Raw genomic sequence first — 21202 nt, 5'->3', positions numbered from 1 at the left:
TCATTTTCCACAATACCAAGTCTATCCCTGAAGTACACAAACTTCACTTTGGATAGAGGCTTGGTAAGAATATCTGCAACCTGCTCATCAGTGCTGACATACTTCAGCTGAATAGCACCTCTTTGCACCATGTCTCGAATAAAATGATAATGGGTTTCCACATGTTTTGACCTATCATGAAACACTGGATTGATAGACATTTTAATACAACTCTGATTATCACAGCGAATAACTGTAGGATCCCATGGCTGACCAAACAACCCAGCAAGAAGCTTACGAAGCCACACTGCTTCTTTGGATGCTACACTTGCTGCAATATACTCAACTTTAGCAGTACTCAATGCCACTGAGGATTGTTTTCTGCAAGCCCAAGAGATCACTGCAGAACCCAAGCTAAAACAAATACAGAGGTGCTTTTCCTGTCTTTGACGCTTCCAGCCAAGTCTACATCAGAATAACCTTCCAAGGTTATTGGAGTGTTAAGTGGATACTTCAGCCCAAAACCAACTATGCCCCGCAAGTATCTTAGGATATGCTTGGCTACAACAAGGTGAACATGCTTGGGCAAGCTCATGAACTGGCTGAGAGCATTTACAACAAAATATATGTCTGGTCTAGTGTTAACTAGATACATCAGTGATCCAATCAACTGTCGGTACTCGGATGGATCTGCAAATTCAGAGTTAGCTGCAGAAACACTTAACTTCTTTAAGTTAGATTCCATAGGAGTAGACATTGGTTTACAATCCATCATTCTAAATCTTTTCAAAATGTCAATAGTATACTTCCCTTGACTTAGAAAGATTTCGTTAGATCTTTGCCATACTTCTAGACCTAGAAAATAATGCATTAGACCTAAATCTTTCATTTCAAATTCTGAAGCTAGTTCTTTCTTGCATCTAATAATAAGTTCATCTTTACCAGTAAGAAATAAGTCATCCACATAAAGAACTAGAATTAGCATTTCATCATTGGCTACTTTAAAGTAAATGTTAGGGTCAGCATCATTTTTACAAAAACCTAGACTTAGCAAATATTTATCAATTCTTTCATACCAAGTATGAGGAGCTTGTTTAAGACCATACAGAGCTTTCTTTAACCTGCACACATGGGTTAATCTATCTTGAATCTCATATCCCTTAGGTTGCTCAATATAGACTTCTTCCTCAATGACACCATTGAGAAAGGCAGTCTTAACATCCATTTGATGTAGTTTCCAACCCTTAGAGGCAGCAATAGCAATTATTGTTCTAATGGAAGTATATCTAGCAACAGGAGCAAATGTTTCTTCATAGTCTATGCCTTCCTTTTGGGAAAAGCCACGTGCTACAAATCTAGCCTTATATTTTTCAATACTACCATCAGCATTATGTTTAATTTTAAATAACCATTTAGAGGAAACAATAGATTTACCTTTGGGTCTGGGCACAAGGTCCCACACATCATTCTTGATGATTGACTGATATTCTTCATCCATAGCAAGCTTCCAGGCATGATGACTTAAGGCTTCTTCAACATTGCAAGGTTCAGTTTCAATGAGATTACACATTAAAGAAACGTAGTTGGAAAATACCTGAGGTCTCTTAGTTTCACGGAAGGTGCCACTTGGAGCAGCAAATCTCTCAGCTTCTTGAATGGTGTTTCTTACCCAAAGTGGCCTCTTTTTGGTAACGACAATGTCACTAGGAATATCAGTGGGATTCATGGGTTCTGGAGGATCATCATGATCATCTTGAGATGGAGGTTCAACTTGCTCCCTCTGAATCTCAGGGTTAGTATCAATGTCTATATTTTGATTATCATTAGATTCATCAATAACACAAGAACCTTTCGATTTCTTAAAAGCAATGTCTTCTTCAAATTTAACATCCCTACTTACCTCAACGTACCTTTGACTTGGGATGTAAATCCTGAATGCCTTGGAGGATTCACTGTATCCGACTAGCATGCCTTTCTTTCCGGAGGGTTCCAACTTTGATTGCTTTTCCTTGGGCACATGAACATAGACGGGACTTCCAAAGATTCTGAGGTGACTAATGTCTGGTTTGGATCCTGTGAAGGCTTCTTCCGGGGTCATGTTCTTTAGAGCACGATGAGGACATCTGTTCTGGATGTATACTGTTGTTCTAGAAGCCTCAGCCCATAGAAAGGTCTGCAAGTCTTGATCGTGGATCATAGCCTTTGTAGCTTTTAATTTATCGTCTCACAAATGATACTCTCACTAACCTATGAATCTTGCAGGTTGTTGCAAGTATAAGGGGAAGATAGTATGTCCACAAAGTATGTTGATTTGCCAAGTATTGATAATACTTCAAGTGCTGCTGATTATATCACAAAAATTGGTGAGTGTTGAGAATGAGATCGATCTTCAAAGGCTTGCACTAATAGATTGTTGTACAACCTTTCACGGATCTATCGTGGATTATATATATATGTGGGTGAGGAGACATATCGATGGATAGACATGTCTCCACACATACATGTCTCTCCATCGATATGTTCATTCATTAATCATTGCAAACATCATACCTATTCATAATCGGTAGTTTATAATCCATTAACAAAACCGATTCCTAATCGGTAGTTTATAATTCATTAACAAAACCGATTCCTAATTGATAGTTTATAATTCATTTAACAAACCGATTCCCAATCGGTATGTTAGAATGGTGAATCATTAAATCGATACACATTATCAATTATAGTAAAACGATACACATTATTGATTATAGTAAAGATCAATGAAAGTATGCAGATCGATAAACACAGATCTATATCTAGAAGAACAATGGTAATGATGATCGATGTATGATCAGCCATTTTGATCATTCAATCGAATCGATGCTTATTCATAACATGATTATTTATTTGACCGAAGCTATCATCATTAACATGAATGATAGGCTAATCACTCAAGAATAGGAATGAGCTAAAAAGGGGACATTACACACCTGCAAAACTTGTTAAAGCATTTTTCTCATGGCTGCAACTTATATCATCATGAGAAAATTGTTCATCAAATTTCACGAGCTCAACTTCTTGTGGTTCCTGCTGATCTTCATTAGTACATTGTATCTCCTTAGGATAGGAAATGTTGGAATCTTCATATTTTATTAATCACTCAAGAATAGGAATGAGCTAAAAAGGGGACATTACACACCTGGAAAACTTGTTAAAGCATTTTTCTCATGGCTGCAACTTATATCATCATGAGAAAATTGTTCATCAAATTTCATGAGCTCAACTTCTTGTGGTTCCTGCTGATCTTCATTAGTACATTGTATCTCCTTAGGATAGGAAATGTTGGAATCATCATATTTTATTTCATCCTTACGTATTGCATCGATTCCTTCAACAATTTGTATGATCTCCTAAATTTTTTTATTCGGTCATCTTTTAGTAGGGGTTGCCATAGGTGATTGATTTTTGATTTGGATGATGAAAAGTGTGCCAAGCTCAACTCTAAACAAAGCTTATCAATCTGATTTTCTGCTTCTTGTAGGGCCACTTGAGTAGTCTCCAAAGAATTCTTTGTATTCATAAGCTCATAGGTAAGATTGTCAACTTCTTCTTCTTTCCCTCTCAATGCATCAGAATATATTTCAACGAGATTGAGGAGATGGTCTTGATCTGAGAGTAGATGTGAATAATTTGATTTCATTTTTTTAATAGCTTCCCTCATTACCTGTAAATGAAAAGGTTCTCCTTCAAATCCCTTTTGTCTTATCTCAAGTTGAACCCTCCAAAGGAGATCTTCAACCATCTTATGAGTGTTATCAAAATGTGTTAATGCCGCCAAAATCTTATCTTCATTGACCTTCAATTGGTTCTCCGATGTATGTGACTTACTAGGCTTATGGACTCCATCTGCTTCACATGATAAATTATTTGATTGGCCTTGAAGAACTTGACTCCCATATTCAATTGCCTCTATGATGTCTTCTTTGCAAACTTGCTGATTAGAATATGGGGTAGGGTTAGGCCCAAACATAAAACTATCATTATAATCATTTGGTATCAAGACACAAATAGGCTCATCCAATTTAACTTCCTCACCGATTGGTGTCATGCACTTTTCATATAGAGAAGGTTGAATAGCATTAGGATCACATATACTGTCACCAAAAGAAACCATCATGATGCAGGAGCATCCCCGTTCTATGAGCAATCCTGCATCACCCAAAAATATTTCCTTTTAGCTTTATTCTTGTTCAGTTCAGTATTTTAGTTTCTATGTTCTTTCGGTGTGTTCCGGTAGATGGTTCTTTTTCGTTGCGGATCAGATTTTTGGTTTCGAGGCTTGCTTTGGTTCATCATTCCAGTTTGTCAGTTCATTTGGATTCTTTCCCGGTGAGTTATCGCTTCCGGATTGGTTGTTCTTGGTTCCCAGAGTAGTTTTTGAGCTTAACAGCTAGTTGGTGATTTCTTCTCATGCGGAGCAATTTCTTGGCTTGTGGATCTATTTGGTGCCTTGCTCGATATTCTTGAGTCCTTGGCTGACCTTCCATTCGATCCACGCTTCTTGGTAGTTCTTTTCCGAAGGATTTTCCTTTCATTCTTGGGGCCGACCTATTTGCACGTTTCATTTTCCTTTCTTGGTAAATGTAATCTATTGTGGCCGACCTAGATGTGTTCCAGAGGGTATATATATTGTTATATGTGATCCTTAGGAAGTGGTGGGAAGGTTATGAGTATCTAGTCTCTGGAATTGTAATTCAGATGCCTCTTGGAGGTCCGGATGGATTGTAATTTGGCATGTAGCCTGAAACTAGCATGTTAGCCTGCATGTAACCGGATGATTACCGAATGTTCTATGATGATAATATAACAATACAGATATTTGATTCTGCATTTTATCTATGTTTTGTTGTTGTTTCTGTTGTGTTACTCTTGCTGCATGATCTGGTCAGTTCTCTTTGAGGACCCATCGGACCATGGCTTCATCACATCATCTCACCGGTTTTGTCAAGTCTAACCTCCAAGTTACCTACAAACAAACAAATGCAATCTTTACCTGGAGGAACAATTGATTCTTTTTTGATTTCCTAAACATCATTGTACCCATCTATGATAGGAGGACATGAAGAAGCTACTTCATCCTCATTTTTACAAGCATCAAGCCCATCTGAAGCAATTTCTTCTTTCCCAAACTTTCCTTATGTGCCTTTTTCTTCTACTAACACCTTAACCATTTCTCCTTTGCATATGCGATTATGGCTCCCAAGCCTCTTTGAAAGAAAAGCAAAAATTTTGTCTTTGTAGTTGGTTGTTACTGACATCCCGAATCTTTTCACTGGAAATGTCATTTTTATAACTTCTGGTTTCTTTTTGAAGATGGATCTAAACCAACCAGGATGCTCACGTAAGTACTTTAAGTGATCCAAGCACTCACTATAACTTTGTTGCACATGTTTTTACTCCTCATTCTGTCTTTCACATCTATGTTTCAATTCCATCAATTCTTCTTCAAAAGTCTTCACCTTCCTAAATGATAATACAAAACAAATTGCTGCTCTGATAAGAAAGTTATAATAATGATCTTTAGATGTTAACCACTAGTCAACGTCCCTTTTCCTTAATCTTTCTTGGTAACTCCTTTTCCTATCACTAGCTCTCATAGAACATGCTCAAAATTGCCAGAAACTAACATGCAATGTGAACCCACTACTCCAAATAGCTTCAAATTGACATGCAAGAGTTACCTGCTTTCAAAAATTGCCTAAAATTGACATGCAACTCCAACCCGCTAACATGCAAGGCTCCAAAATGACATGCAAATATCTGGGTAATCTCAAATCTAACATGCAATGTAAACCCACCTTCTAGAACTAATCAAATTGCCAAGCAATCAAACCCACAAATCTGTACTGCTCGAAAATGGCATGCAAAAGAAGCCCATTTCATAATACTGATCTAAACTGTCATGTAACTATCTAGGTGTTTGAATAGAAGACATGCACTGATAGCAAACGACATGCAAGATCTTGGGTCACCTCCAAACTGACATGCAAGTGTTTCCTACTTCCGAAAATTGCCTAAAATTGACATGCAAGCAAGTGGGTATTTGTAAATCACACATGCAAACACAGGATTGCAAGATTTTCTACTTTGGTACCACTGTAATGACAACCCTTGATTTTTTGCTTTTGATATTATTGGAACAAGATATACTAATGCTGAATGCTAGCTTCAAATTACATGCATGCAACTTAAACCAAAATATGCAATTGCATACTAGAAACATCTAGATGATGAAAATTGATTACAATTTTATATCTAACATACCCAGTTGTTGGTAAATGAAAATAACATACATGCAACAACAATACCATCAAATGAGGTTTTCCAAACGCTAGCCGCCTATACCAAGAACTCCAAAGTGGACGGCTGGAAGTATGAATGTGTAATGGCACCACAAACCAGTTATAAACTTCTGCAAACTCCTTGAAGATGTACAACCAACATTAGAGGGAATGACCAACAATGATCAAACCCACAAATATGCAATCAACTTTGCAAAATTCCTCAATCAGCCCTCACAAATGATCTCAAACACTTTGCTGTCCAAAGAACCGAAAATATCAGCACCATTGAAGCTCCGCTATGATTTGTGTGTGAAATCACCAAGTTATCCTCTAGATTGTGTCTTTTGACAACGTGAAGGATGTTGCCTGCAAGGGTTTCCGTCCTTACAAACCAAGAAGAAGAAGCAACAACTCCTTCAAAATCAAAAGCATAAACAATATCCAATTCATCAACAACCAAGCATATTGAAAATGAACTCTTAAGAGTCTTTTATAACATTCCTAAGAGAGCCCACACACTTTTCCTGCCAATGTGGGATAAATAGAAATACTTCGCTTTTAATATTTAAGTCTCCAAGGACCTTTAATGAAGGAGAACTTCTAATATTCAAATAACTTTCCCTTTAACTTAAGTCCCCATATCAATAAAGTTAAATATTTTAATTTTAACTTTATAACTTAACTTTATTGATAAATACATTAATAATCACAAACGACTATTAAAATCTCTAGTCGATATCAACAATTACCATTGATAGGATATTATCCATGGATAATTGATGACCCTAACGTTGCCCAATTGACTTACTATAAATAGTAAGTATTCCAAAACCACACCAAAACACCTCGGAATCGCCTGAAATTGAAATTGTCTAGGCCAAATATCCTCAAGATCCCTAAAATGTCTTGGTTAGCCTACGAGACCATGGAGAAATAGGCTAATGAAAACATCATACAACATGTGCTAGAAAGGGGGCATTACAGATAAGAAGAGGTTACGGATTTTTTTTTCTCAAAAAATTCGCCAAATTTTATGAAATCCCATTGGCCCGCTCTGATACCATGTTAAAATATTCTATGTTATTAAACAATAGAGCGAGAGCTCTATATAAAGAATTTACAAGAGACGATGTTTCTAAAAGAAACAATCGTAAATTGAAGCTGAAAATAGAAACTAACTAAAGACGACTAAGATGACTAAGATGACCATTAAAGAACCATTACAATATTCTAATACTTCCTTGAAAAGGAGTGGAGCAAAGAAGTTAAAACCAAGGTTCTTTGGCCCTTATAGAATCAAACAAAGAATTGGGGAGGTGGCTTATGAGCTAGAATTGCCAGAGAATAGTAAGATTCATAATGTATTTCATGTCTCTTGTTTGTAAGGGGCATTAAGAAGTCATATTATTCTTTTAGTAGAGCTAACCCCACTAGATGATCAAGGGAAATCGATTTTGATTCCTAAAGCTATTAAATTTTTTAGAGAAATAAAGCTAAGGAACAAAACAAATTACAATGCCAAAATATTTGATCTGATGGAAAGATCTTTCTAAAGCGGATGCAACATGGGAGGGTGCAGAAAATCTTCAACATCCTAATTTCTGATTGCTTGAGGATAAGAAACCTTGGTAAGGATGGATTGTAATTGTAATGTCCCCACTTTGAAATAAATTTAATAATAAATAATAATAATAAAATTAAGATACAAATGAATAAAAAAATAAATAAATTCAAATATAAAAGAATATAATTAAATATAATTAAAATTTAATAAAGTTAACGAATGGTCAAAAGACAAAAATTGAAAATTTGTGACTCCCTCAAGCATGAGATATAAAAGGGAGAAGAGAACCTCATTTGAGGGGGATAATTTAGGAAGGTGAAGAGCAGATCTGATTTAAATAAGAAGTGCAGATCTGATTGTGAAAGGTTGTGTCCCTTTCAAAGGGCAGAAATAATGAAGAGTTGCACCCTTTCAAAGGGTGCTAATGGTGAAAGGGTGTGTCTCTTGCCAAAGGGCATACATGATGAAGAGGAGTGACCTCTCCCTTACATTGAGAGATATGAAGGAAAGGAATCAAAACATCCAGGGAGGGAAGGACAGATCAGATCAGATCAGAGCTATTATTAAGTTACAGGCAGTAACATCTTTGTTTTTGGTGTTATGCATGGGGGATGTGCTTAATATGTATGTTAATATATGAAGCCGGATAATTTTCTTATGCAGAATTTAATAGTAATATTAATATAGACTGCAGTATGTATGACAGTCATACTTAATTACATAATCAGAAGATGTCATTGTAGCCAGCCAAAGATTAAGACAGGCCAATCATATTAAAACAATTTAAGATGCAGCAAATACATCCATATGCACCGATCTCAGCAATAATGACAAGTCAGCGATCAAGTATTAAGAGATTAACATATCTCTAAGGCAGCGTTCAAAAAGTATTATGGGTGATTAACATAAGAAAACAAACTTGTAATTAATGTCATAAGAGATCATCATGAAAAGATGCGATGGAAACATTGTAGCAATTCATTATGTGCAGCGAATCAACAATATAGGGAGTGTAATCTGTGGAAGCAATGATTATGGTTATTAATGCAGCGATTGAAGAAGCTTAATACCCGGTTCACATAAGATAAATGTTCATAAACAAACAGTTAGTTAGTAGTGGTTGGAGAAGGAATGTTAACTAATCATGAATTAGTTATCTTACATGAGGTGCAATTAGAATTATGAATGGTGCGATTACCAAAGACATGAGACATGTCTTATCCAATGCAACCCTCGTTCACGCACACAGATATAAGAAGACCAGCCCTTCATTCATTCAGGACATCAATCAAGGAAGGAGGAAATAATAAAGAAACCGAGTCTGCTCTCAGCCTGCACATCGAACTATTGGAAGGAGATAGAAGAATCGTTATAGGGAGAATAGGAAGTTTGCGAACACAACTATTCCTGGGCTCTACATACAAGAGTGCATTTTGTTTAACCAGTTGAGTGATTGGTAAGTTCATTTGTGAAGTGGTATCAACTTCTATTATTATTACCTTAAGCATTATTTAAGCTTATAGAGGAAAGAAGTCTCTTGCAATTGATTCTTATAAGTTTTGAGGAAAGAAATCTCATGCAATTGATCAGTATTAGATAATTGTCTTAACTTCCTAAGTTTGACCATAAGGGGGCATTACAGTAATGTCCCCTCTTCAAATTTAAATTATGTCCACACAAGATACATACCAGGTTGCTATTAATAACAATGAGATCCATAACTTGATCAAATATGCTTTAAACCTAACACAAAAGATAAATTCTCTACGAAAATGTGACTTCCAGCATTAAGAAAAGACAAAACAAGAATTGAGAATCAAGATTAATTGTGGGAGTACACTCAACACTTTGAAGAAAATGATTTAAAGTAACAATTATACCAAGGGCTTGGCAATATAATTAGTGGATCCTCTAAACAAAGAGAGAATGTGATTTCGACAAGGACTAAATAATATTACTAGTTATAATTAAAGATTAATTTAATAATTTTAAGGGGCACATAAAGAGTTGTGACCATTGGAGGAAAAAGGTATTTAAGAGAGACCAGGCAAGGAGGATTATACTGAGAAGACTTTTTAAAATTTTGATGTCTACTCCTTATGGAGGATGAAACTACAGGTTTAATTAACCCAGTGACAAAATTCCTCTAGGTCTAGAATTGGAGGATGAAAACCCACAATTTGAGTGATTTCACATGGAAATCGTCATTGTGCAAATTTTCTAAATTTGAATCTCAATTAAAATATCGTTTTAACCAGCAGCTGGTTATGGCATATTAATGGCGAATTTCAGACATATATTGAGGCAGTCCAAGGACAGAAAAAGACATTTTAACCACTTAATAGCTCACTGCAAAATAGCAACTGTGACGTTATTAATTTGGTCTTTCTGAGTTATATTCTAAGCATTATGTCTGATTGGAGAATAAACTATTAAACTATAATTCCTTGGTCAATTTCATATTTATGTTAATTGTGCAAACTAATATAACTGTGAACTATAGTTTATTATATTTTAAATTTTTTTAAACAGGATAATACAGTCCTGAGTTTTAGATGCTACATTGTGAGGTGAACTCAACGTCCTCCATTACTTATTTATCCATTATCCAATGCACCTTAACATCGTGGGTCCCAATTACTACCTGTCATTACTCCAAAATCTCTGACATTTCCTGAGTTATAGGTGCTTTATTGTTGTATGGAAATTCAAATCCGGGTTACTGTCTTATGAATACTGCAACCCTTTGAATGGTTTTTGCTGTTTTTCACAACAAATTTCAAAAGATTGGGATTTTGAACCCTTAATTGAATTTTGATTAATATTTTGTTTGAAGCAGTTGGTGTAGTTTGCTTTAGTTCTCCATTTATTGTTTTCTACACTGAAGTATTAAAAAGTGGGATTGGTTATGTATTTGTGAGCTAATTAGTTATCCCAGTAAATAGTTACTAGTACATTTTAATAAGTTTTGACGATGGAAAAAATATGAATGGTCTTTCTTCCAGGAACTTTGTAGGTTGTCAAATTCCCCTGGATCTGCGGCTATGGAGGCCACGTTTAGAAACAATGCTGTCTTGGAGGTAAGATTCATCTTATTCTATTCTAATCCTCAATGTTTGGGAGGTGGGGTTTCCAACACATCACTTTTGGTGCTTACATATTTATTTAATGAAAATTTAAGTGCCTTCAGCAATAGCTTGTAAATAAATATCTATATAAGTACTTCTTTAATGAGGTATAAGGATATTATCTACAACCATTAAATTGAGGTGAATTTTTTTCGTGATACAGAACCATCTTCATGATATAATGTCAAGAAAAATAAAACTAAACATGACTTAATTATGTACGTTTAAAAAATATTGATCTTAAAGGAATTGACAATCTAATTAAAAAAAATTCAGGTAATTACTCCTATTTGAGCTATGTAAAACTTCAACAAAAAAGCTATTAGAGTTCTTTCCTGTACATGCCCTTTTCCCTTCAGAATTGTAAAGCAAAGTACTTTTAGTTATATTTAAAAATATATGAAGGAAAAACACCCAAAGGACAAAAGAAAGGAAAGATAAACCAAGAAAGATGCCAAAAGTTTGTCCTATACGTAGTGTGGGTTAATGCTTGTAAGATTGTTGAAATGTGAGAGTGACATCAAAGGTGATGAGATTAACAAAAGCCACCAAATTGGTAAAAACCATGATTTTTTGGTTGTACCTATAAAACATTTTCTCTTTCAGATACTAGGTCAATGATCTGAAATTAGATCAGTTAAGTTACAGCTAACTTGGTAACCTAAATGTTCTTATTCGAGCTAACACCCTATGCCAAACAATTTTGAAGGTTCGTTCCTGCAAATGGACACCAAAATGAGTAGTAGAAGATGACCACCAAAGAAAAATAGAGGAAAAGATGCCCCTGAAACGGGACTACTCAGAGTGACTAGACCTGACAAAGAAAGAGGACAGTGGTGATGGGTTCGACCAGGGTGGAACATGTGTCACTAGTTTGGCTGTGTTCAAACCCGTCTTTGACAAAATTGGGCATCGGAGATGGTTCTGCCTGCAGCTGAACATGTTGCAGAAAACAACAAAGACTCAATGGAGTCTAAAGGACGCGGGATATGTCTAAGAATTTAAGGGTCTATTTTGAGGGACAAGGATATTTGGGATTACTCTTGACTCATCCTGTAACTCTTTCTTGTTAAAACCTCCAAGAATGGTCATGGTAGTTGAAGCAGGATTTTGGGAAGTTTGAGAGCATTTGAGAGCTTGTATGTTGTGGACATTGCTGTTTTGTGCAAGAGAAGTCAATGAAGACCCATTGGAGGGTATTAAACTGTTGTAGCAGATCATTAAATAGTTGCTTGACAAGGAGACCTCTCAATCTTATTGAGTTTTCCTCCATTTTTTGGATTTCTTCAGGTCATTTTGCATTTATTTTTGGTTTTAGTTGCTGTTTAATGCTTATACACGTGGATACATGCTTTTGTCCATTGTTTATGACTCTTATCAACTCTAGACAGCTTTTATATATGCTGTGTGCTATTGCAATTTGCCCAGATTTTTGATGATAGTTATTTTTATTTTGTAGATTTTTCCTTTGAACAAGATTTGGCAAATTTCTTCCAAAATTCATCTTGCTCCTAATTGTTAGATTCAAAAATGAATTGAAGCTACCCAAAACTAAGTTTAAGAAATGGATCAAATAAAAACTTTCTATTAGTGATATGAAATCAAATAGCAAAATAAAGCTAGATCTCACAAGAGAAATGCAAATATTTAAGAAGCTAAATAGCATTACAAGAGCTTAAAAAGCATAAATAAATAACAAGCTACAGAAGTGGATACATTTATATAGGAAAGAAGGGAGGCAAGACCAATTAATGAGAAAAGTAACTCCTATCTAAAAATTTGCAGGAGTTACACTTATAAATATGCCATGTACCCTTTACTATGACCCGCTCACTACAATTAAACAAGCTAAATGAAATGTGTAGGAAATACATAATATCCAAGGGAAATAAAAGGCCTACACTGACACCCCTCTTAAACACAATTTAGGTAGGTGAAAAGATGGGTTTCAGCAAATGAAGTTTGATGAGGCACCCATGTACAAATAGATGCCTCCAAAAGAAGAACCCCCTCCCCCAAATAGAAAGAGAAAGGACCCCTCAAAGGAGAGACAAAGAAAGGATTAAGCATTCCTCCTTGAAGTAGTGTCCTGCATCCCCAACAATGCTCGTATATGAAGCGATTTGCTTTTTGTGAAGGGTTTGATGAAGATGTTGGCAATCTACTCAAAAGATGGGAAGTATTAAAGATCTATGATTTGTCCATGGCTAAGCTCTTGAATGTGGTGCACACAAACCTGTATGTGCTTGGTCCATTGATGATGGACCAAGTTTTGTGAAATTTGCAAGGCATCCAGGTTGTCACAAAACATGATTGATGGTTGTCTAAATCGGATACCCCTAAAACCATATTTGTTTTACCCATGCCTACCAGATAGAAATCAGTAGTGATTTGGTATGTTCCCAATGTAATGTCCAATCCTTTAATTTGCCTGGTGCATGGTATTGCAAATTCATTTGCCATAGTAATCTTAAATCCCTGAAAGCCCTTTGTTGGTAGCCCTTACTGTGTTATGAAGCTCATGAATGAAGTTGTGGGATGCCCCAGTATCCATCAATACTGTCACATTATGTCCTTTAACCAATCCCTGGATTCTAAATGGATGATACGAAGGTGCACCTAATAGTGTAGCAAGGGTACTATTGGGCCCTTATCCTTGTCAGTAACTTCTACCTTTCCTTTTCCTAACTTTTCATATTCTTCCACTTCTTTCTCATCTGAAAATACTTAAACATAATGCACGTGTCCCCTCGGAAGACACTTATGGCCTCGTTCCTGAGGCTCTTTACATGTGGAGTAAATTTCTTTCTACAAAATTCATTCCTTGTTTTAATTTCCTTGGCTAATTTAGGAGATTTTTTGTTTTGGTAACTTTGCTGCAGTGACTTATTCGACTGCCCAACATTGGTGGTTTTTGGTTGCCCATAATTCCCTGTCAAAGGCTGTCCATAAGGTGCTGTGATGCACTAGGAGGTGTTGGTCTCTGCTGTCCTGAGGGCTGAAATCTGCCCGTCAGCTGAAGTTTCAAGATCCAAGGCATTCTTAATAGCCACCTGTAAAAACATAGTATTGAAAGCTATGACCAAGCCTCTAAGAGGTTCAGTGAGGCCTCCAATAAACAAAACTACCAACCTCCTCTTGAAACATTGGGTACCATAATTGTCAGTCTTTGAAAAGCTGAGCTAGCTCTCAGAAGTGAATGTTTGGACTCTGGATCGGTTCTGCCAAATCTCTCGATAAACTCGTCAAAATTTTTTGTCAAAAAACTTAACCCCCTTTGATACCATGAAATGATAATTCGTTATATACAAAGGAGATAAAAACTCCTTAAATGGAGATTGCAAGAGGATCTTTCCATAATGGAAATGATTGAGAATAGAAACACGAAAGACAGAAAGGAAACTTCTGAAAACTAACTAAAGATGAAAGACAAAAAAGGAAGTTTCTAAATACTAACTAAATGACTAAGATGACCATTATATCAATATTACAATATTATTTTAATAATTTTGTGGTTTTTCAGTTGACATTGTTTTCAAGCTTTTCACCCGTTTCAAAAAAAAGGTTAGTAATCAAGCAGCTAATGGTCACATTCTAGTTCTCTGTGGACATAGGTTAGCAAGGTCAATATTTCAGCTTTAGTATGCACATCTAAAGCAATTTCAATCTTTTCCATGAATGTCTGCCTTAGTTATAGCTTAAGTTTTGGCAATAATATCAGCTTTAATAACAGAAACTTTGCCCTGGTTAAGCCAGAGGCAACATCAATGAAACTGGAATCATCGGCATTTCCAAAGAAAGGAAACTCTTGTTATCCAAATTATGCTCCAGATTATATTGCCACATTAGCTTCCTTTGTAGATCTTCCGAATTTGCCTATTAGAGCGCAGGGTTTTAATAAAAGGATGGGCATATTCTAAAGTGATCTAGCCCAAAACAGCTTAGATGACGCCAATGAAATGTTGAACAACTACTTTCTGGCATATCTCATCTACCCCATAAGTTGAATAACTTAAGCTGGGTTTTCATACAGTTTATGAGTGTTTGAAGTGTATTCTCATTGAATGCTACCATCCATCACTCAAAACTTAAGTTTCTTTTGACGCAATATCATATTATTTTCAAATGCAACCTTCAGGATAACTTTTGGAAGAAATGATAAAGTTTCTCCCTGATCATCACATAAGTTATTGAATCTTCCCTATTTAGATCTTATAACTGGTCCGTGCAATAATTTTGTCTAGATAAATTTGTACATAATATTGAACTTTCAGATACTAGATCTGACTGGATGAGTACTATGGAGATTAAGCATCTTACTGAAATAAATGCTTCAATAGATTGGAAATACAAAGGCTTAAGTTGGAATTCTCTTTCTCAAATACTTGAAAATTTGGTCTTCAGCTAAGTCAGTGATTAAAATGGCTAAAGTATTTTTCATTTTCATCATTGCCTGTCAATAGGTGTGAGTTTCATATTATTTGATTTATATACTGGACAACTTGTCATAATTAGCTAGCAGGTTGGACATGAGTCTACATTTTAAACTTGTGTTTATCTAGGTTGAGTGAATTTCAAGTGTTTCCATGGCAGGTTGGATGTGGAGCTGGAAACACCGTCTTCCCTCTTCTATCATCCTTTCCTGATCTGTTTGTGTATGCATGTGATTTCTCTCCACGTGCCATTGACTTGGTGAAGGTTAGGCTCTTTAAACCTTTTCCTGTTATCAAAGTGAATTCATGTGGTGGAGCAGTAAATATATTTTACAGAATTTATTTTGTTTCTCTGTTTCAAATCTGCCACAGAATTTTTACATTTTTTTTCCCCTCGTACACAAGCTATAGTGTCATTCTTTCTTATGTGCAAAGCTTCAAGCTGAAAAAAGAGGCTTTAGAAGATGTACAGTGATTATTGATATGCGTGTCATTGTATTCAGTCATTGGAATAGAATGTTTTCAGACTATAATTTTATTGATTATTGCAGGCACACAAAGATTACAAAGAAGAGCAGGTACATGCATTTGTGTGCGATGTCACAGCAGATGAACTCACTGTTGAAATTCCTCCAGCTTCAGTTGACATTGTCACAATGGTACTGTGATCATTATGGATTTTACTAAATATGCCAGAATCTTTTGGTTGGCATCGTTCTTTCCATCGGTATTTGTATTAGTTTGTTGATCCAGTGCATCAAGTTTAACTTCTTTTTACAGATTTTTGTCCTATCTGCAGTATTGCCAGAGAAAATGTCTCAGGCAGTGCAAAATATTAGGCGCGTTTTAAAGGTATGCTAGGTTCTGCTTCAAAATTTCACCTAAGGATTATCATATGCTTGATTCTCATCCATTCAAATGCACTTCTGTAAAGATTTATCTGTGGCTTATTTCTTTTTAAAGAACTTTTATTTTAAACATGCTACATTATTTTTCTTTTGAGTACCAGCCAAATGGACATGTACTTTTCCGAGACTATGCAATTGGAGACCTTGCACAGGTTAGTGGACTCAATGCATTGACCCTTTAAGTGCTTTGTCAATGTTTAATGCCGACATTCATTTCAGAGACTGCAATTCTATAAATCTTGCATCCTCGATAGATCTCCTGAAATTCATACCACAATGAATTTTATAAGAAGCTGGTTCTTTTTCTTGGATCAATGTTACAAAGTTTCTGAATATTCTGAGCTCAGAATTACAATGATTCACATTTTGATATTGATTAAATTACCGTGTTATTTGTTAATTGCATATCTCAGTGAGTTTAGTAATTTAATTTTGATGTGAATAGATAATTTATAAACTGCAATTAACAAAATGTTTTTTCTTCCATAATTTCCATTTTTTAAAGAGTTTCTATTCTACATTTCATGCATCCTACACCCTAAAATTGGGGTCCCTCTAGCTTTCATCAAATCCCTCTGCCACCAAAACCTGGTTTAATGCTGGTTGTAATCCTTCGATTTTTCGTCTAATACCATTTTCGTTATTTTGTGTGCAGGAAAGGTTGACAAGCAAGGAACAGAAGATCAGTGAGAATTTCTATGTTAGAGGGGATGGGACTGTATGTAGCATATATTATATGCACTAGTTTATTCAATTTACTAATGAATTATCTTTGTTTTCCTTTTTGAAGAAATACCTCTTATATCATACTAGAGAACATATTAGTCATTATATGATGGAATTGGTCACCTTTTAAGTATTTGATTATTGCTCTGCTTCAAGTGTAAGTACACTTATGTCTGTGTATCCTCACAACTTAATGTTTTTTTTATTCTCAACAGCGTGTTTTTTACTTTTCTGAAGAAGCTTTGGCAAGCCTTTTTACTAGTAATGGGTTTGTATCTGAGAAAATTGAAGTTCACTGCAAAAGAATAGAGAACCGTTCACGAGAATTGGTGATGGACCGGTAGTCTCATAATAACCTATTCTTGAATTCTTATTCAAGTCTTTAGTAGTGTAAAAGAAGAGTGCACGTTTTGTGTTTTGGAAAACAAAATAGTGTATGTTGTTCTCTGATAAGGTCCCGATTAAAACTGTTTCTACCAATGTTCAGGCGCTGGATTCAAGGAGCATTTTGCTCCTCCAATGTTGGGCTCTCTCCTCTTCAGTCAGATGTTCAAAAGGAGAAAGAAGAAGACAGCAAATATAAGTCTATCACCTGGGATGCACATGACCAAACAGGTGTTCATAGCTCCTTGGAAGAGACCGATGATGTAGTTGAGGTTGATCTTTCTGAGACCATTGGCATGGAAATGCTTGGAGGTGTTCCTAGTGCTAATGAGGTATGAATTAAAAAATGTTAATAATATGCATTTGTATTTTCTTGAGAGTTTTTTCACTCTTCCATGTGTTGTTTGGATCTTGCAAATAGCAAAGAACAAAAATAAAATATTTCTTTATTAGAACAAAACTGAATTCTTCTAAGTTCTTAATGATGAATCTTACTAAGATGTGGAAAGCTAATAATCTACTGTTGTTCACTTCTACCGTGTTCCTAATCTTTTATTTTCCATTTTAATGATAATCCACCGGGAATTTCACAGGTGTACATCACTACTTCTGAGTTCTGACTGATGAGTTGAAAACTGAACTGTGCCTTGGGCTGAGAATTGAACTATGTTGGGTGAGATTACTCTAGGCCAAAACACAACTGTTTTGTTTTACTAAAACTCAATAATGGCTTGTCTTAATGGGAATCGTTCAAAAGATTTCCGATACTGAGCCATGAAAGCTAACCAGTGTTTGAAATTGAAAGGATGCTAACCACATCAACAACTGCAGTGAGGTAAATAGATTACATTCTTGGCCTTCAGTTGAACTATATTCTAATATCTGATTATGGTTCTCGGATCAAGATTTCTCAAAAACTTTTCTCTTCCTATTCTAAGACATTAGCAAGAGAACAAGATTGCTATATCACACTCCTACGGTATGATAAATATTAAAAACTAGAAGCCTCTAACCCAAAAATACACTGAATGTACTACTCTCTCATATAACAATTAACCAAGCACCTTAAATGGATTTTTATCCCATTGTAAATCAATATTTCATGTCACATATCCTTGCTAGACAGTATTGTTCACGAGACAAACCTTTAGATACTCAATCTCTCTTCATTATGGGCAGTGAAAATTATAAGAATTATCACCACCATGGGTTTCTTATTACCACTAAGGACAAGCTGAGAATTTAACAAATAGGGATCTACTGCCATTATTTATGGGCATTGAATTGTTAGGACTTGGAACCTATGTTCTATGGAGTTTTGGAATGGGGGGATGGGGGTGTTGGTCACAGTTTGTCATTGATGTCAATATGTTACAGACTATACATATGTCTTCAGATCATTACACAGATATTTATTCAGAATGATATTATCAGTTTGTAAATTGCAGAAATTTGTACTAAACTTCTGCACTTCTAGTATTACCTGTGTGTGTTATTTCTGCACTTCTGCCATTTTCTGTGTAGACTGCGCTCGGATCTGTTATGTCTTCTTCACACATGTGGTGATCATTCTTCTGTTGATAATAATGTTTATTTGGAGAGTTGGTTTCAAATTATCATTAATACTGTTGAATTCGGCTGTTGGCAACTGTAACTATATGTTAGTTGTAACCTAGTTACAACTAATCTTTGCTATAATCTTTGCCATCCCTGTTTAGTTGAAACTGTATACTTGTTTTAAATAAACTTCATTGAATATAAATCATGCTTTATGCTCTTAGGCGAAAGAGAAGACAGGTCAGTTTTGAGTTGGTTATAACTACCGTGGGTAGTTTGTCTAACTACATATAACTTACCCTTAACCATCACTGTGCTGGATGCTTTTTAAAACGATTTGAGTGGGCTATTTGTAAGTGATTCTTTGGTAATTATCATGTGATATGTTGGAAAAAAGAAGTTACGTGTTCTTCTGAAGATATTTGTAAGTGGCAGTGACATGATACAAGGAAGGACTGTAGTTTGGAAAACCTGAAACAAAATGATGATGATGCAAGTAAGAATGATATAGATTTTCAAATGTGTATATGTTCTGCAGATTTGGTGGTGAGACTAAATCATAATTTCAAATTGTTTCTTTTCCTTCTTGATTCAGATTTGTGTTGAGTTCTTGATTATGGCAGTGACAGAATTATAAACTGCAGATTGATATCTACTTTGAGTGTGTAGAGACAGGGTTACAGAAGGTTGGCAACAAATTTCAGATCTTCAATCTTTTTCTGAGTTTGACTTGAAGAAATTCAGAGTTTTTGGTTATTATTTTCAGAATATAATCTTGCAGATATACAGAGACATTTAACATCTTGCAAACACTGGAAGATACTTGATATACAAATCAGTTTTTAGATTCAGTGTGCTTATAGTTTCAGTTTGTATCAGAATTCTATAACTGTTGATCACAACTGTTTACAGAACTTAACTTGCAGAATATTCAAGAATAACATCTTTCAGAATATACACTTATTTGCAAGTTATAACTGTCTGTGGTGTGTGAATCACAACAATACTTTTGAAAAATAATAACATTCATTTTGTGACACATTGTAAACTGTGTGTATCTTCAAAGTTGTAATATCTTGGTTTGCAGATTCAAAACAGAGATAATAAGTTTCATTTGTAATATCCTTTTGGTTGGTGCCATAAGGATTCTGAGTTGGTGCTCAGATTGTGGAGTTAGGGTGTTGAAAGAGTTGGTGCTCTTAAGATAGGGGTTTGGTGACTCCTTAGGGTTGGTGCCCTTAAAGATTGTAATTGATTTTAACTGTGAGGCTGGATTAGGACAGTAGATCCTAGCAGCATTGCTCACCGTGATTTTTCCCATCTTGGGTTTCCATGTCAAATCTTGTGCAGTTGTTTCGTGTGTGATTGCTTGGCGTTGTTATTTCAATTTCAGTTTAAAAGCAATTTTGCAAAAGGATTCAATTGGTTAAAAAGTTTAAGATTCATTTACTACTGATTCACCCCCGCCTCGTAGTAGTAAACCTGTGTTCTATAGGGAGGACATGGGGATGAGTTTCAAGGCCAAGGGGATTATGGATCAAAATCTAGGGACGATGTTTGGATGACAGTGCAAATATAATATAGTATTGGCAAATTAGTGTCATGTCCCCTTTATAGAAATAGTGACATGAATAATATTTAGCTTATTCCCATTTCCTATTATTACGATAATAGATAGTTTCTATTTATTGTTAATGGTTATCTACTGTAATATTCTGTAAATACTTAGTTAGCTGTTAGCTAGAATAGAATGTTTCTATTCTTCACGATCATTTCCTAATGAAACATCGTCTTTCTTCTTGTATATAAAGATCTATTGATCTCTGTTAATATTAAGCAAATATTAACCAATTACTTCGTAATATGGTATCAGAGCTTGAATAAAGAATTTGTGAATTCTTTTCTGAGATTTTTCGGGCCTCTTGGTTTTGCTGCAGATTTTCGGAAGAATTTTTTCCGTTCTTTTGAAATCTTCTTTTTTTTTGAGGTTGTTAAGGATTGTGTTCATCCCGTGTAACGGGATTCTTCCTGTTTGCGTTTGTCTGGCGAGGGTTTTCGGCATTTTTCAGCGCAATACAGACCCGCCATTTTTTCTACAACCTGCAAGTGGGTTTTTCGAGAGCTCAACTGGGCTATCATCCATTTTTTTCAGGTGCCTCGATTTTCGAGCCAGTGGATCCAGATTCTGACAGCATAT

At 35.4% G+C, this 21202-nt stretch overlaps 1 protein-coding gene across 7 annotated transcripts in view; it reads left to right on the top strand.

The window, feature by feature from the left end:
* Nucleotides 1–21202, top strand: part of LOC131041905 (uncharacterized) — a 170194-nt gene that overhangs the window by 78675 nt on the left and 70317 nt on the right. For 5 of the 7 annotated variants that reach the window (XM_057975140.2, XM_057975142.2, XM_057975139.2 and 2 more), the window contains 8 exons: nucleotides 10875–10949; nucleotides 15591–15695; nucleotides 15982–16089; nucleotides 16211–16282; nucleotides 16440–16490; nucleotides 16994–17056; nucleotides 17280–17404; nucleotides 17552–17780. In XM_057975140.2, the coding sequence (XP_057831123.2) occupies nucleotides 10875–10949; nucleotides 15591–15695; nucleotides 15982–16089; nucleotides 16211–16282; nucleotides 16440–16490; nucleotides 16994–17056; nucleotides 17280–17404; nucleotides 17552–17780 (828 nt within the window). The remainder of the gene's footprint in view (nucleotides 1–10874; nucleotides 10950–15590; nucleotides 15696–15981; nucleotides 16090–16210; nucleotides 16283–16439; nucleotides 16491–16993; nucleotides 17057–17279; nucleotides 17405–17551; nucleotides 17781–21202) is intronic. The other 2 variants (XM_059210242.1, XM_057975141.2) reach the window with 2 other exon arrangements.

Source organism: Cryptomeria japonica, chromosome 1 (assembly GCF_030272615.1).
Source record: "Cryptomeria japonica chromosome 1, Sugi_1.0, whole genome shotgun sequence".
In the NCBI taxonomy this organism is placed as follows: Eukaryota; Viridiplantae; Streptophyta; class Pinopsida; order Cupressales; family Cupressaceae; genus Cryptomeria; species Cryptomeria japonica.
This window is presented reverse-complemented; position numbering and strand designations above follow the sequence as displayed.